This window comes from Astyanax mexicanus, chromosome 8, assembly GCF_023375975.1.
Source record: "Astyanax mexicanus isolate ESR-SI-001 chromosome 8, AstMex3_surface, whole genome shotgun sequence".
Lineage (NCBI taxonomy): Eukaryota > Metazoa > Chordata > Actinopteri > Characiformes > Acestrorhamphidae > Astyanax > Astyanax mexicanus.
Window position 1 is genome coordinate 9,770,890 of NC_064415.1, and position 16,706 is coordinate 9,787,595.

Below are 16,706 nucleotides of genomic sequence, written 5' to 3' on the forward strand. Positions count from 1 at the left end.
AAAGAGGCGGAGCCTGGCTTCAAATGTATAAGAGGACACTAGTGTTAGTGTCAACCTCCTGGTTTTGAGGCATCACTAGTGATGGGGGAGGAGTCCTAATGAGTAGGCTTGTTAATTGGTCTTGTAAATTGGAGAGAAAATGAAAAAAAAAATTAGAAATAAAATGATCCTTATTATAAGGGACCAGATAAAACTAAGTAGTCCAAAAGCAACATCTTACATTTTATCCTTATCTACAGTAAATAAATAAACTCATTTTAAAAGTAAAATTGGATGAAATTTTTTTTAGAAACCTTTGGCTGGGATTCCCGCTATCTAGAATTAAAACAATTGAGTGTGATGTTTTTATGTGAGCACTAGATGGTATGGGTAAGATCTCCCTATGAGGCCAAAGTTTAAAGCCAATGTTTTAAAAAACTAAGTATAACAGGGCAGAGAAGCCAAAATGAAATGTCCCCGTATGAGGGCACAGAGTCTTAAGAGGTTTAGGGCCTTGCCCAAGAACCCGAAGGTGGATGCTGAGTAGACATACAGTAGGTATAAATCCCATAAGCTAGTTATCAAATGGTGAAGAACAAAACTTTTTTCGATGGCATGAAATTGAATTGAAGTTAATTCAGCATCTTGCAGTGTATCTTTATTCTTTCAGTTCATGAATCCACCTGAGGTGTGGGTCCATCAGTGGCTATTAACGACTTCCTTGGCCTACCAGTCCATTTATGTTTACAAGACTTTCAATTTCTCTTACACAAAATTAAGTTTTCTCAAAATGGTAAAGGAAACCATCAAGCATTACCATCATGATGCCGCTGGTTGAACCACCATGTCCATTATAACCACACTGATTTATCAGCATGATTAATGACCAATCTAATTGATTAGCTTGACCATCTTAGTCATGTTGTCACGGATGACCCAGGCAGGGAGACGAGGAGGCGGACACAAGTGCAGGTAGGGTGAAAATAAATAATAATTTAATAAATAAATAACAAGAAAACAAGGAACAAGTAACATGAAACAAAGATACACAAATAACCAATAACCAAAACAAATAAGGGGTTAACGATAACAAAACAGGGAGACTAAAGAAACAAACGAGTAACTGAAACAAGACTAAAATAACTAAACAGAACAAGGATAACCAAATAATAAAATAAACCAAATACTAACAAACAAGGAACTAAAACAAGACAGGATTAACTAAACTGGGCAAGGGAGAAAAGAAGCAAAATAAACAAGGAGCTAGAAGTAAAACGGGATAAACACTGAACTAGGAAACGGGATATGAAAACACAGAGAAACGCTGAGAGACAAAACGACATGGGAAGGTGCAAAGACCGACGGAGACAAAGTGGCAGAGGAGGGCTATTTAACAAACAGGAAACACACTAGAATTGGAAACACCTGGGGCAGGGGCGGAGCTACAAATGAGAAACACATGGAAAAGTACTGAGACAGAACACAGGGGCACAGGTCACGTGGGACACAAACAGAGACATGAGACAGGGCTAAGACGTGACACATGTATAGGGTAAGACTTTTTTTTTTACTGGATTATTAGTTTGTATAGACCTACAAGAATTACATTTTTCTGTGGCATCACCCAAAATACCCATCTAAATCCAGATAAATATGGTGGAATGATAATAAAGTTTAGAGATGTTTCTGGACTGTTGAATGTTTGTGTCTGAAACGTGGCAGTGGAATCATTACAAATATTTTCTTAGTCAAATTAAATAAAGAAATGTGAACTTTAACCCTCTACTTTACCAACAATCAGTGCAGGTGATTACAGGAAGCCTGTGAGCGTGGTTCAAGTGACCGGAGACCTTAATGCTCTGAAGAAGGCCATGTTTACTCTGCTGCTCTTACAGTAATGTGGGTCTCTCAGGTTCAAGGTGACTCTGTGTGTATTGATTTGTGTTTTTATTGTGTTTTTATTGTGTAAAAGTGTTAAAGGTCAGAACCGGTTGGGGGTTTTGAAGGGGGAGATCACGTCACCTCACCATATAAAAGTGCAGCACTAACCTCAGTGTGTTACCCGAGTTAATCTGCACTATTGCACAGATTAGAACACATTATTCCACCAGTGAAAACTCATTGTGTTGAAGTGATTATTACGTATTTGAGCTTTCAGCACTTGAAGACCTGAGCAGTGATGGTTTCTCTGGCTAAGCTGATGCTGATCTTCACTGTCAGCATGGCAGCAACAGCTATGGGTGAGTAGTGAGTGTGGTTTCAGACTCAGGAAGGAGATCTATGAATAGCACTCTTAGGTGTTGTAGGTGCAGGGGTGGGAAAATTAAAGTTAGTGATGTGACTAAATGGTGAAGTACAGTGCAGAGGTTTTAGACACCTTATCAGATGATTAAAAACTGTGCAAACCCCAGATCCCATTAGAACAGATGCAGGAAAACATAAATAGAGTATATATATATTGTGCAGAATACATTAATATATAATCAATATTGTAATGGGTGGGGAGCGATAGCTCTCCAGCCCAGAAGGTTGTAGAATCCAAGTGCAGAGCAGTAGATCTCGAAGCAGGTAAACCCAAGAAAAAAAGGATAACAATAATAATAATAATAATAATAATAATAATAATAATAAGAATTAATATATAATCGTTAATATATATATTAATAGGATATATAATAATATTATATAATAATATTATATATATATATATATATATATATATATATATATATATATATATATATACATATAATTATTATTATTATTAAACCCCGCTCCAGCGAGCGGATTGGGACGCGGCCGCTTTAATCACTCTTTAAAGGGCCTCGGCCGAAAGGGGCGGAGCAACGAAAACGGGCGGACAGCGAAAACGAGAGTGGAAAACAAACCTGGCGCCGAGCGTGAGTGAAAGAGAGGGGGAGAAAACGTAAACTAGGATCGCTGAGGAAGTGCAGCTACCTCTTATAAAACGAGGTGAAGGAGTAACTGAACAAAAGAGCTTCCAAAGAAAACAAAACTGAACTGAGGTGCTTGTGGATTTAAACGCTGCTCCACCAGAGAGGGGAGGAACAGCGCGGGAGAGAAAAGGTAAACAAATCGCGTGCCTCGCGGTGAGAAACACACACAGACACACACACACACACACAGAGACTCCAGAGGGGCCGGCAGAAAAGAGCACACCGCTCTTCTCCACCAGACTAGAGACAGGTAGATGGCGGCTGTGGAGCTCACTGCTCTACACAGCTCCACCAAACTCGAAAGGAAACAACAAAGGGAAGAGATAGAGAGCCGGGGCTCGCTCGGAAAACCGGCATAGATTCGCTCTCACGAGCTTCAAAGATCCAGCGCCGAGTGGCTGATTGGCGCTGCTTAAAGGTGTTCAAAGCAGGTGTTGGTAAATGGCCAATCAACCCTCGGGGCTGGCCTGGCACGCCCTCCGATGCCCCGGAGGATGCCTCGGTCGGGCACCAGCCCTTACAAATATATTCATGGCTATATATGTATTTAAAATAAACTATTTGCTTGTATGGATATACACTAGTTTTATTATGTATTATCCAGTTCTAATAATAATTGTGAAAAAATAAGCTAATAAGAAAAATGGATATGCAATTGTTTCTCCACCAAAGATACTGGAGAATGGGTGGGAAAAAACTCAGAGGAGGCACAAAAAAGCATGTTCTAACTAAAGACAGCTTTTAGCTTCAAATAAATACAACTAAAACAATCTATCTATCTATCTATCTATCTATCTATCTATCTATCTATCTATCTATCTATCTATCTATCTATCTATCTATCTAGCTGTGGTTTATATAGGGTGGTGCACAGGTGACACTAATCATGGATCATGGTTGACACTAATCATGGATGATTATTTGTCCATGTGTTTAATGGTTATGTTTCTATACTTTAGTAATGAAATATTAATCATCACATTTGTTTTTGTCCCATTTCTTCTGCTTAGCATCTGACGTGGAGAACAGTGTAGCAGGTAATGTTGAAAATTAAGAATGAAGAAACACTGATCAGTTAAACAGTAAATGCTGAGATTCACCAGTACAAACAATGTATTCTGCTTCAAATAAATTCAACATAATTCAAATACATTTAAAACACAATTAAACTCAAATCTCGGCAATCTTTCATTTTCTTTTCGTGTGACTTTCTTTTGAGATCTCTCTTTCTGTTCTCTTCCTTTCTTCTCTTTGCTTTTCTTTTCTTAAACCCTCTGTTACCGGTCACCCCTCTACAAAGGTGCGACAGATAAGTCTGATTTGACTCTGACCTAAATTTCCTTCGGGATAAATAGAGTATCTATCTATCTATCTATCTATCTATCTATCTATCTATCTATCTATCTATCTATCTATCTATCTATCTATCTATCTATCTATCTATCTATCTATCTATCTATCTAGCTGTGGTTTATATTGGGTGGTGCACAGGTGCAGCTGGTTAACACTAATCTTGGATGATTATTTGTCCATGTGTTTAATGGTTATGTTTCTATACTTTAGTAATGAAATATTAATCATCACATTTGTTTTTGTTCCATTTCTTCTGCTTAGCATCTGACGTGGAGAACTCTGTAGCAGGTAATGTTGAAAATGAAGAATGAAGTAACACTGATCAGTTAAACAGTAAATGCTGAGATTCACCAGTACAAACAATGTATTCTGTTTGCTTTTCTAGATGCTGATATCGACGCCAGAGTAAAAAGCAAATAACGCAGCTGCACAGATCAATATGTCCTAAAAAAAACTCTGTGACTTGCTTTCCAACAGTGGACAGTATCTCAAAATGATAAATTTACTTTTTCTAAAAATTCAAAATTAACTCTTATTTTCTGATGGAAATCTCTAGCTGGATAAGCTGGTTGATCAGTTTAGCTATTGATCAGCATGAGGGAGGTCTGCTTTTGTGTGAGGTTGATGATTTAGCTGCTCTCTAGGCATGATCAATATAACCAAGCTAATCAACCAATACGACCAAACTTAACATGGTTTGAAATACAGTCACTGCTAAATGTTTAAGTTCCTTGAGGTTGTTTTGGAAGTTTCTTCCATTTGAAACTGTGGGGGAACCCCTTAAGCTGCCTTGGGAGAAAATGTTCCTTGAAGCAACGTAAGCTTTCTAAAAGCTTCATCCACTCCTTCCAATTGAAAAACCTACAAAAGTTTCTGGAGGAATTCATGCTTTTAACAGTGTAGAGTGTAAAAACATACATAGTGTTTATGCTTCAATGGAAACACGAGGCTAGTCTCAAATGCTCGGTGAGGGTCTAAACTGATCAATAATATAAACAGTGTTGATGTGAAAAGGAAGTAACACATGTTTAATCGTTTCTTCTCCTCTGGGTCAGATGCCAGTCAGGAGAGACTTAATGAAACTTGTGATTGTGGTTGCCCCAATGGCTGGGAGGAGTCTGATGGACGCTGCTACATTAATCAGAAAACCCCCAAGGACTGGGCTTGTGCTGAGGTTCACTTCAATTCAATTCCACTTTATTCCAATTTACTCTCCTCCTCTTTAAGTGGCTTATTTTGCAGCACTAAGGCGGTGCAAAATTGTTTTATCACTACGAACACGCAGACTACACTCCAAAAATGCTCACCTCTGAGCGGTGAAAGAACTAGCTCTGCAGTTAGCGGCTAATGCTAATGCTGCTGCACCCAGCCTTAGTGCTGGAGAAACTTTAAAAACTTTAAAAACTCACCCTTATAATTTAGTTTTTTTTTAGCGGAGTGGCTTTACTGCTCCTTAATAGCTGACTGGTAGAATTCATACATAATTCATACAGATGCACCAAATTATAAAGAGCACTGATGATTTATGGGAAAATTAAAGAATTTTAAGTGCTTGTTTTTCTTCTTTAATAAGACTTTAAATTACATAATGTTTAAAATATAGTGGATTTAATTTGAAATCAGATGTGTTTTAATCCCGTGTTTAAGAGAAAGGTCTGCATTTCCAAAATGCTAGTAAAGATAGCTAGTTGTCTTTCTAGTGTATATTTGTTGACTAGGGCTCATTAAATTATGTTTATTGAGCTGTAGAACTCGTTTCTTCTCCATTTTCTGTCTCTTCATGAGGTGTAGCAGCTTCATGAGCAGCTACCATAATACACTGTTTAGTTGTGCACCTCAAAATTTTGCACAGATTCATCTTTCACAGATTCAAGTTTGGACAGACCTTCTCTTTTTCAATGAGTTTTCTTTCATTTTTAAAGACTATTTACATTGTAGATTCTCACTGAAGCATCAAAACTATGAATGAACACATGTGGAGTTTTATGTATTTAACAAAAAATGGCCTGGCCTCCACAGTCACCTGACCTGAACCCAATCCAGATGGTTTGGGGTGAGCTGGAGCACAGAGTGAAGAAGGCAAAGGGGCAACAAGTGCTAATAAACACCTCTGGGAACTCCTTCCTTTAAGACTGTTGGAAAACCATTTCAGGTGACCACCTCTTTGAGAAGCTCATTGAGAAAATGATGCCAAGAGTGTGCAAAGCAGTAATCAGAGCAAAGGGTGGCTATTTTGAAGAAACTAGAATATATATATATATATATATATATATATATATATATATATATATATATATATATATATATGCCTTCATTGAGAATCTACAATGTAAATAGTCATAAAAATAAAGAAAACACATTGAAAAAGTGTGTCCAAAATGTTGGCCTGTACTGTACTCTATTAACATGCTTTACATATATATATTTTTTATATATTTTGTTGTTCCCATGTAAGTTGTTATTATGATCACGTTAAATTGATGATTTTTCACAGGATTGATATTATTTTTTTTTTTGGTGCTGTAAGCGCAGTACGAAATCAGTGTGGACGGAGCACCGGCATCTGTTAATTCATTAATTAATTAATTAACATTAAACTATTACACATGCCCACACGAATCCCTTTTAACATGAATTTACCAAATATGGTCAGGGGGCGGACACCAACAGAGATAGAGGGTGTGTAGAGTTTGTTACAAGTATTCTTGTAATAATTTTCATTCTGGGCTCTAACCTCTCACCCGTTAACCGTTATCTGCATGCTTTCATCTCCAACCACCTATTACAATAGAGAGCATGAATTATCTGATTAAACTTCCCTTGCTTTTTGCTTTCTCTGTGGCTTCAGCAGCTTTCGGTGAGTTTTATATTTTTTGGTGTTAATTTGAACCATGAGATATGATCTACATATTATTGTATTTATAGTACTTTTGTAAGACTTTTTAAAAAATATATTTTTCTATTTTCTCCCTTATTTAAGCTGCGAAAGGGACGCCTACACCAGGTAATAATGCTAATGTTACTAAGACACAAAAACAAATATACAAAACAAACAAAATATATATATATATATATATTTTTTTTTTTTTGGTAACACTTTCTATGGATGTCATCTCTATTAGACTCTATAACCACATTCATAACATATTATAATGCATTCATAAGGCATTATAAACATGGCTATAAATATTTATAAAAAAATACATAATCCATTATAGCCATGTTTATTAAGCATTATGACTGGTGATCATAATACATTATAAGCTGTGCTTATAATATATATATATATATATATATATATATATATATATATATATATATGTTAAAATATATAGTATATCGTTTATAATCTAGTCCTACATTGAAGGTCTGGCACTTACTTACTTACTTAGAGCGCACAAAGACCTGTTATAATACATTATAATTGACTATAACTAGTATTATATTTAAGACAAGAATAATTTATGAGTGTTTAAAATATATTTATAGTATTATTGAGGGTGTGTTTATAAGTTGGAAGCTTTTATAGTTATATTACAGTCTGCAAGCTGGGACTGAGTTTCTTTTGTATTGACGTACAACATGTTATAAAGACAGCTATTAATGCATTATAATCACAGTTCGTGATGCATAATAAACTTGGCTATGATGAATTATACATTTTTTGTAAATATGTATAGCCATGTTTATAATGCCTCATGAATGCATCATAATGTGTTATGAGTATGTTTATAGCGTCTTATAGAGATGACATTCATAGAAAGTGTTACCATTTTTTTTTATATATATTTTGTATATTTGCCACAGTACATTATTTTGTAAAAGAGCATTAACACTGTCTTTCTGTCTTGTGTTCTAAACAGACTGGGATCAAGTAGTGAAAGGTAGAGTAAAAAACATTCAATAATTTCAACACATAATCTAAAAAAATCACATACAATCTGTAATAAATCACAATTTAAATGATTATTGTCCTTGTTTATTTATTATTTTTATTTTTTTGTCCTACAGACTCACTGCAAACACAACAGTCTGAACTGGAGCACTTTTCTCTGTATTACTCTTCATGCTCTCCTGACTGTCCAAAAGACTGGGTGACCTTCAACAGACGCTGTTTCAAGTATTTTGGCCAAGAAATGGACTGGGCCTCTGCTGAGGTGAGCCCCGTTTTCTTTATTTAATCTGCCAAATACTGAGACTTTATAAACCTGTTTACACCTGGCATTAATGTGCATTTTTGGTGATAAGACCAAAAAGTCAGGCGATAAACAGTTGAGGATGCATTGCGAGCGGGTTCACATTTAATACAAGTGAAAATAGAATGTGTTTTCTGTGAACTGATTTTGTCAGGCAATGAAAAATGGGTTTTTATCAAAATATAGTTTCATATTTGACCCTCAACACTTAGGGTTTTTAGATCGTTTGAATATTTGTAATATTTATAATAATTCAGACTACACAGAAATCATATTCCTCATCTTAATCACTTTCTATTTTCTACTTTCTTTGTATTTCCTGTTATAATAAAGTTAATCATATAAATCACATTTATATAGCACAAAGACAAAACCCAAAGACACTTTACAGACGAATTACAAAAATATACAAACAAACAAGCAAAGGTCTCACTTAACAACGTGTAGTAACACATTAACAATGCATGTAATAATGCATACAAATAGTGATTGTTACAGATTAATTATAGCTGTGCAGCTTATGTTATTCCACATGTGTATCAACGTCAGTTAAACCTACTACATATTTACATATACATATTTTGACCTTTAATATTCAAAAACCAAAAAAAAAAAAAACACAGTCCTTATTCCTGACTAGAACTGCTAAAGAAATTTACTTAATTATTTTGCATTTTTACAGAACTTCCACCATACCTGTCAAGCTCCCGTTTTGGCCGGGAAACGACCGTATTTTGCTCCTCTTTCCCGTTGTCCTCTCGCATTAGGAATTTCCCGTATTTTTCCCGTATTATATTAAAATAAAATAAAAAACTTTATTATTACCGTTGTGTGTCTCTTAACCAATCGTGGTGCGGGTTTTAGGAGAAAGTCCCACCTTTCAACAGAAACAGCCAATCAACTTGCTGGTTTTGAGGAGCGCTGATGAGGGTCAGTGTGGGGAAGCCCCGCCCCCCTCGCTGTGAGTTTAGGCAGATAGTCAAAGCAGCTGAAGTTAAAACATATCTGGACATACGGCGATTTTTCTATAAGAAAGGTAACGGAGCTAACCATGTAAACTGTGATTACACTGTTTCTGATAGCTGGTTAAAAATACTTGTCTTTGAATCAAAACACACAGATTAAACACTGTGTGATTGAAAAATTACAGCTTGTGACTCAGTTAGCTTAACTTTAAAATTAAAAGTCCAATCTATTAAATCCATTAAATAAATAAGAAATATCATATAAAAGAGCCAAAAAAAGGTAAAGACTTCATGTAAATATCTAGAAAAGGGTTTTTAATTTGCCTGTATTTAAGAATGACATATGTAGGAATGTCCACAACATTCAGAACCGGAATCAGATTCGGATGTCTTAAAATGTAAGAGATACGGGAAATTTCCCTTATTTTTAAATCCAAAACTTGACAGGTATGACTTCCACACACACACATTATCTAGACAAATTGATGTTGACATACGTGTGTGATTACATAACCTGTACAACTGTAATAAATCTGTACCAATGCATATTTTGCTGATAATTACACTGTTATTACATGATTGTTAATGTGTAATGTGAGACCTGTTGTCAATCAGAATAGACCACGAACCAGCCAATAAATACACTTAATTAATAAATTATTACATATTTTAGTTAATTTTATAACAATTTGTTTAATACATTTTGGATTAGAATAGAAAATAATTCTGGTCTGAAAGGGTTAATAAAGGGAAGGTTAATGCTATTTCTTTATATAAGCCAGTGATATAGTGATGTTCACTTTTTACATGGGGAAATACAAAAAATGGGATCTCATCTACTCACTCTGAACGCATTTGAATCACAAGTGTAAACAGAATCAGATTTTAAAGTCTATCCAGATTGTATCCAGATACTAAATGGCAGGTGTGGACAGGCCCAGTCTCTCCTAATTATATTCCTTTATCAGGTATTCATATATATATATATATATATATCAGAGATCTGTACTATTTGAAATATGATATTGATAGTTGAAGGTTGAAAACCCCATGCTATAAATACACACATCTACCAAAGTAATCAGATATGATCTTACTTATCATCACACAGGAAACTGATAGAACTGAAGAAAAATTTCTTAACCAAAGCCAAGCGCTACCCAAAATACCACTGACGTCTCCAGTGGAACAGATGCTTATCTCTACTGCAGATACTGTTAAACCCACAACCACTTATCAGAACATCGTGTTTGCTTACCTCTGTGGTTTAAGTGCTGTGTCTTATCTATTTTATCATGTTGTTTCGATTTTAATAATATTAAAAATATATATATTTTTAGCTGCAACCCAAACTGAAGGTGGAAGGATGTTAACTTGCAAATCCTTTTTAACCCTTGTGTGGTGTTCATATTTTTGTTACTCGTTTACTTTGTTACTTGTATTTAATTCAGCAAAATTAAGCAATTTTACATTAAAATGCTTTACACATGCTCGCTCCACCTAAATTGCAAGCAATATAAACAGCTTACATGGTTAATATTTGCCCTTTACCTTTCTTATGTTACATTTCTTTTAAAAAGTGCTACTCTTTTTTTATTAGTTTTTGAATAAAATGTAAAAGAAAATGAATTAAACTCAAGATATGAGTAGAAAATTTGTTTAGTTTCAAATTTACAAATGAAGCAATGTTTATTAGCCCTTGGCCAAACATACTGTATGTAATATAAATGTGTAGGAGGGGGGGGGGGGGTGTACAGTGTGTGTTTATCGAAAATGTGTTTTGATATGTTTTTCACAAAAAATGAGTCAATACCAATGAGTTTGAGTTAATTTTTTTTTTTTTGTATCATTTGATGAAAAATGAAAACGGGTCCCACAGACTGAACACCAAGGGTTAAACCTATATTCAGTTGAATATACTACAGAGTCAGATATTTAATGGTAAAACAAATTAACTTTATTATTTTTTTTTTGGAAATATTCACTCATTTTGAATTTAATGCCTGCAACTGTGTATGTGATTGGTTCATTGGATTTTTTTTTTGTTTGATTTACCTTAAAAAATCAAGGCAACTCTCTGAATTGTGTCACACTGGACAAACCAAGGACAAGGGGTAGTCAGTCAGATGATAGAAAGGGAAAAGAGTAGTCAAAAAATAACACAAAAACTGGTTGGTAACAAAGAAAAACAAAGAAAAGAAACACTTAGTACAGGGATGGGCAACTTCCATGATGGAGAGGGCCACATTTTTTTCAGCATGACCATTGGAGGGCCACATGACCTCGCACTTCAAATAATTGAATATGAAAAACGCTACAAATGATTTTCAATAAGAACAAATTTTATATGAATTTATATCTGTATGTTTACAGCACCAACATTTATCAACAACTATTTTCTGCATATTAATGCATTTTAATACGGCAAAAGACAAACCGTTTGCTTAAAAAAAGTGCAAAAAGGAAGTCCTTCATATCAAAGAACAAAAAGTTTGCTTAAAAAACTGATTGCAAATACAGTATTTCCTCTGTGTAAAATAAGTTCATTATAACAAGTCCTTCATAAGCAACAAGGACAAAACATTTGCTTATAAAAGTGCAAAAGGCATTTGAACTCATTTATAACAAAGAACAAAAAAGATTTAAAAACTGATTGCAAATAGCTCATTCAATAATAGCAGAAAACTAGACCACAGAGGCCCAACATTTATTGAAGCTAATGAGAGAGCTGTGGTTTGGCCTGCTGGCTCACAATGGACTGGATGTCAATGTCAATTTTCGTGGTTGTTTGGCAGCGCCCTCTAGCGGTCAAAAGTAGAATTACGTTTTTTTTTTTTTTTTTTTTTTTTTTTATTATGAAATTATGAAATTATTTTTTATCTATTCGCGGGCCGCACTGAGTGATGACGAGGGCCGTGTGCGGCCCCCGGGCCGCCAGTTGCCCATCCCTGACTTAGTAGAAGAGCACTAGATTCAAAATCTGGCGAGAAGCAACTAAAAAAAGGGGTATTTATACAAACACAGACAGATGTGCGCAATTAGAAGCTAGGAGAGCATGAACACCGCAGCGTCACATGATCAGCAGATCCCAGAAGGTCTGGTGTAAGTGCATGCTGGGAATTGGAGTCTTTAATGTGTGAATCTGAGTGCAGAGCAGGCAGACTGAAAACGCCAGGAATGGCACATTGACCATTGACATTTTAAGTAGATTTAACATAGAGGATTTTAAAGTAAGATGAACCTAAACACTTTTGTTTTCCCAATTTCTCAACTTCTGACTTAGAAAAGACTCAGAACTACAAGTACAATCTAACATTATTTAAAGTGAAATGCACTTTGTAAGCTGATATCACAGAAATTCACAATTAAGAGATGCTTTATGTCTTTTATTTGATATTGTAAGTTGTTAATTTGTGTTATTCACATACTGGGCAAGTTCTCTTTTCTAGGATACTGTCACCCACTGTCTGTTAATGGGTAGTCATTTCCCTATTGCAACTAAAATATGCTGAATTTGATAATAATTAAGAGTAGTTAATTGAGTAATTAAATGTGATCTTATTCAGCATTACACAGAAACCTGGTACAAAAACTGACATGATAAAGTTTAGTTAAGTTAAGAGCTACCCACAATACCGCTGACATCTCCAGTGGAACAGATGCTTATCTCTACTGCAGATACTGTTAAACCCACAACCTCTTATCAGAACATCGTGTTTGCTTACCTCTGTGGTTTAAGTGCTGTGTCTTATCTATTTTATCATGTTGTTTCGATTTTAATAATATTAAAGATATATATATTTTTAGCTATATTAGTCATATTTCTGTTAAAGTCAGAACACCTTTAACCCTTCTAACAAGTTTTATTGGTTTAAAACGGTTCAGTTATTCACATACTGTGGCTTCCACAATGTCAGATAGATAGATAGATAGATAGATAGATAGATAGATAGATAGATAGATAGATAGATAGATAGATAGATAGATAGATAGATAGATAGATAGATAGATAGATAGATAGATAGATAGATACTTTATTGATCTCAGAGGGAAATATTCTAAAAAAACATTGAGATAGATAGATAGATAGATAGATAGATAGATAGATAGATAGATAGATAGATAGATAGATAGATAGATAGATAGATAGATAGATAGATAGATAGATAGATAGATAGATTAGACTGAATCATTTTTACGATACAGGGCAATTAATAAGTGATGAGATTTCAAATACAATTTTGAAATAAAATAAATGATACATTAAATAAAAAATTATATAACTCAATATAAAGCTTACTTCTTATTAATAAAGACTATGGACTATAATATTGCATAATTGCATAATTGTATAGTTGTATTATTGATTTTTATTGAGTTCAATGATTTGGATGGCGAGCGAATACTTATGGAAATATAGTGTATTATAAGGCATTATGATACATTAAGTCATTAAGTCACAGGAATTATGCACATAACACATGAAAATCATAGGGTATTTTTAAATTGTCGGTCTAATGAAAAACAAGTACTTATCAAATGTTTTGATAAATAGACCAATAAAAACAATTTCCAACATGACCTGAAATAAACTCTTTTTAAATACATAATTCCACTAAAATGTAAGAAGGTATTATCTCTCTCCTTCTAAGCTGCTCATTTGGAGATACATGTTTTTTCATTGGACAGTGATTGTATGCTAAATAATGCATCATAAATGCATTCATTATCATGTGTTACCATACTTTTAAATGCTTAACATATGAAATAATCAATGATTTTCTTTCTAGGATCACTGTTTAAGTCTTGGTGCCAATTTAGCCTCCATACACAATGAAAACGAGTACCAGCTGGTGAAGGCTCTGATCCGAGGTAAAGATCCGAATGAGAACCCCGTGTGGATCGGACTCTCAGCCTGTCAGAAGGTAAAATTATTATAAAACAAATAAAACCGAATTCAGATCATATATACACTGTAAATAAAACATACACTATGATACACGATATTTTGACCTGTATGTTTTATCACCTAGCGACTTTATGGTGCCCATGATGCAGGACTACGACTCAATTAACTTGTTTTAATTATAGTACATCCTTTTTTATTTTTTCATACTTTTTGAATAAAAGGACTTTTTTATCACACAAGAATAGATCAATGTTTCTATGATATATTTTAGCAATAAATTAATTCAGTCATTCAGTATTTAGGGTATTCCTCAATTAACTTGTTTTTGATCAATCATCAGATATCTTTATTTGAAATTTTCCTGTTTAACCTTTTGAATAAAAGCCCTTTTTGTAACACTACCATTCAAATTTTCTATGTAACTTCAAGTATTAATTAATGTTTCTATTATATTTATATATATTTATTTAGCAATAAATGAATTCAGTCTTTCAGAATTTAATATATTACTCAGTTTATTAAACATGTTTAAAAAACAATGAAGATAATGGTTAGTGGTGATCAGAAAGAAGATATAAAAAAATCTAAATAAATAGAATTCAAAAGATAGAACTAAGAAAACCTCAGCTAGCATGAAAAAACATGGGAAAAGAATGCGGGTCATTTTGAATCCATGTTCAGAAAGTTCAGAAAATTAATTTTTGATACATACCTACATACTGCCGATTGCATTTTGCATTACATTGATACTTGAAACACCATGAAACACATTCTGAAGTATTAGAAGCATTATCGAGGCCTAGCCTCAATAAACTCAATAAAAAGTATTGTCTTCACACTGGCTATAGAACCTGTAAGAATCAAATACATTACCAGTCAAAAGTTTTAGAACACCCATATTGTTTAGTAGACCAGTAGCAGTGCTGTACATCACAGACAACCTTATCATAAAACTATCAGTTACTTTATTACTGCTTATCTCTTCACCTCTACATCTTCTCTTCACTGCTGAAACTGAGACTAAGTCCAGTCATGTTAAGTTCAGCTTTTGGTTAAGCTGTTGCCATGTGGGTCAGCCAGACATCTTCCTGTATCAGTTTCCAGTCTTTTGAAGGTGTAGCAAACAGTACTCACCGCTCACCACTCAAAACTTGGGGTGTTCTAAAACTTTTGATCGGTGGTGTATGGAATTATCGAATGTATTTTTGGGGTTTAGATTAGTGGACATATCTATAATACCAATAGCTACAATTCCATCATCATCAGTTTGAGACAAAACACCAGCCCTAAAAAAATAGAGCTTTTCATTATTTTAATCTGAATTCATGTAAATGTTAATTAAATTTATAACATATACATATATTTCATTTTCTTAGGTTAGGCATCCAGTTCTAATTACTTGAATGCTTGACTTTGCAGAAATACATGTGGATCTGGGCCGACGGCGCAAATTCACATTACACCAACTGGAACTCTGATGAGCCCAATTATACAGAAAAAGAGTGCTGTGTTCACATGAACTTTGGAGGTACGTCTGAGCGGAGATAATCCGTTTAACGTACTTATAAATATGCGCCAAATGTCACGGTTATATACATAGCGACACAGCGTGCACCATGCTAGGAGGGGGTGCTTTTCCTGGCGGGGATACTGAATTCCATGTTTGTTTACTGGAATGTTGCATAGCTGACATCATTTCCAATACCTTTTTCTCTTTGTTTTCAGTCGAGAAGAACTGGAACGACATCCCATGTTCTCTTAACTATCCTTTCGTCTGTGTCAAGAAGCTCGCCTGAAATACAGATGATATTTCTTTTCTCTTTTTTGATCCATAGATCCATTTATGGCTCATTCTAAAATTGAATGCCAGAATATTAGAATAATATAGCATACTATAACATAATATACTGTAGAATAATATATAATTTAGCAGTTAAATAAACAATAATGAAAGCTGTAAGGTGGTGGTTGAGATGATTGTTGATGTTATTGTAAGCGGTTGATGGGATTGAAAGGTTTTTGAAGAACTCTCCTGATGGTAGAAACATTAATAGTCCATAATCTGAGCGGAAACTACTGTATATCTATCACTATGAATGACAGTATGAATAACATGTAATCATTATTATAGTAATAAAGATGATTTTGCATTTTTGTATTGTTTAGTGTCACAAATCAATTTACTCTAAGAAAAAGCATTTACATAATTTCACTTCACAAGAGTTAATCTTGAAGATACAGATGCTATGCCATGTGCAGGCGCATCCTGAGACATATCCCTGATTGGAAATGTGTGTGATGCTTCTATCACACCACTACTGCAAAATCTGCAGGAACTGAGAGAATA

The 16,706-nt window shown here is 34.3% G+C and overlaps 1 protein-coding gene and 1 long non-coding RNA gene across 2 annotated transcripts; both read left to right on the top strand.

The window, feature by feature from the left end:
* Window positions 1-3,945: 3,945 nt before the first annotated feature.
* Window positions 3,946-5,890, top strand: LOC125804044 (uncharacterized). The gene is made up of 3 exons (XR_007440542.1): window positions 3,946-3,973; window positions 4,551-4,577; window positions 4,675-5,890. It is a non-coding gene; the product is annotated as an uncharacterized LOC125804044 (long non-coding RNA).
* A 1,195-nt stretch (window positions 5,891-7,085) lies between these two features.
* On the top strand, window positions 7,086-16,451 carry LOC125803958 (lactose-binding lectin l-2-like). Its single transcript, XM_049482778.1, has 5 exons — window positions 7,086-7,146; window positions 8,301-8,446; window positions 14,241-14,375; window positions 15,779-15,887; window positions 16,085-16,451. Exons 1-5 carry the CDS (start codon window positions 7,086-7,088, stop codon window positions 16,153-16,155), a joined length of 522 nt encoding a protein of 173 aa, XP_049338735.1. The 3' UTR covers window positions 16,156-16,451.
* The last annotated feature ends 255 nt before the right edge of the window (window positions 16,452-16,706 follow it).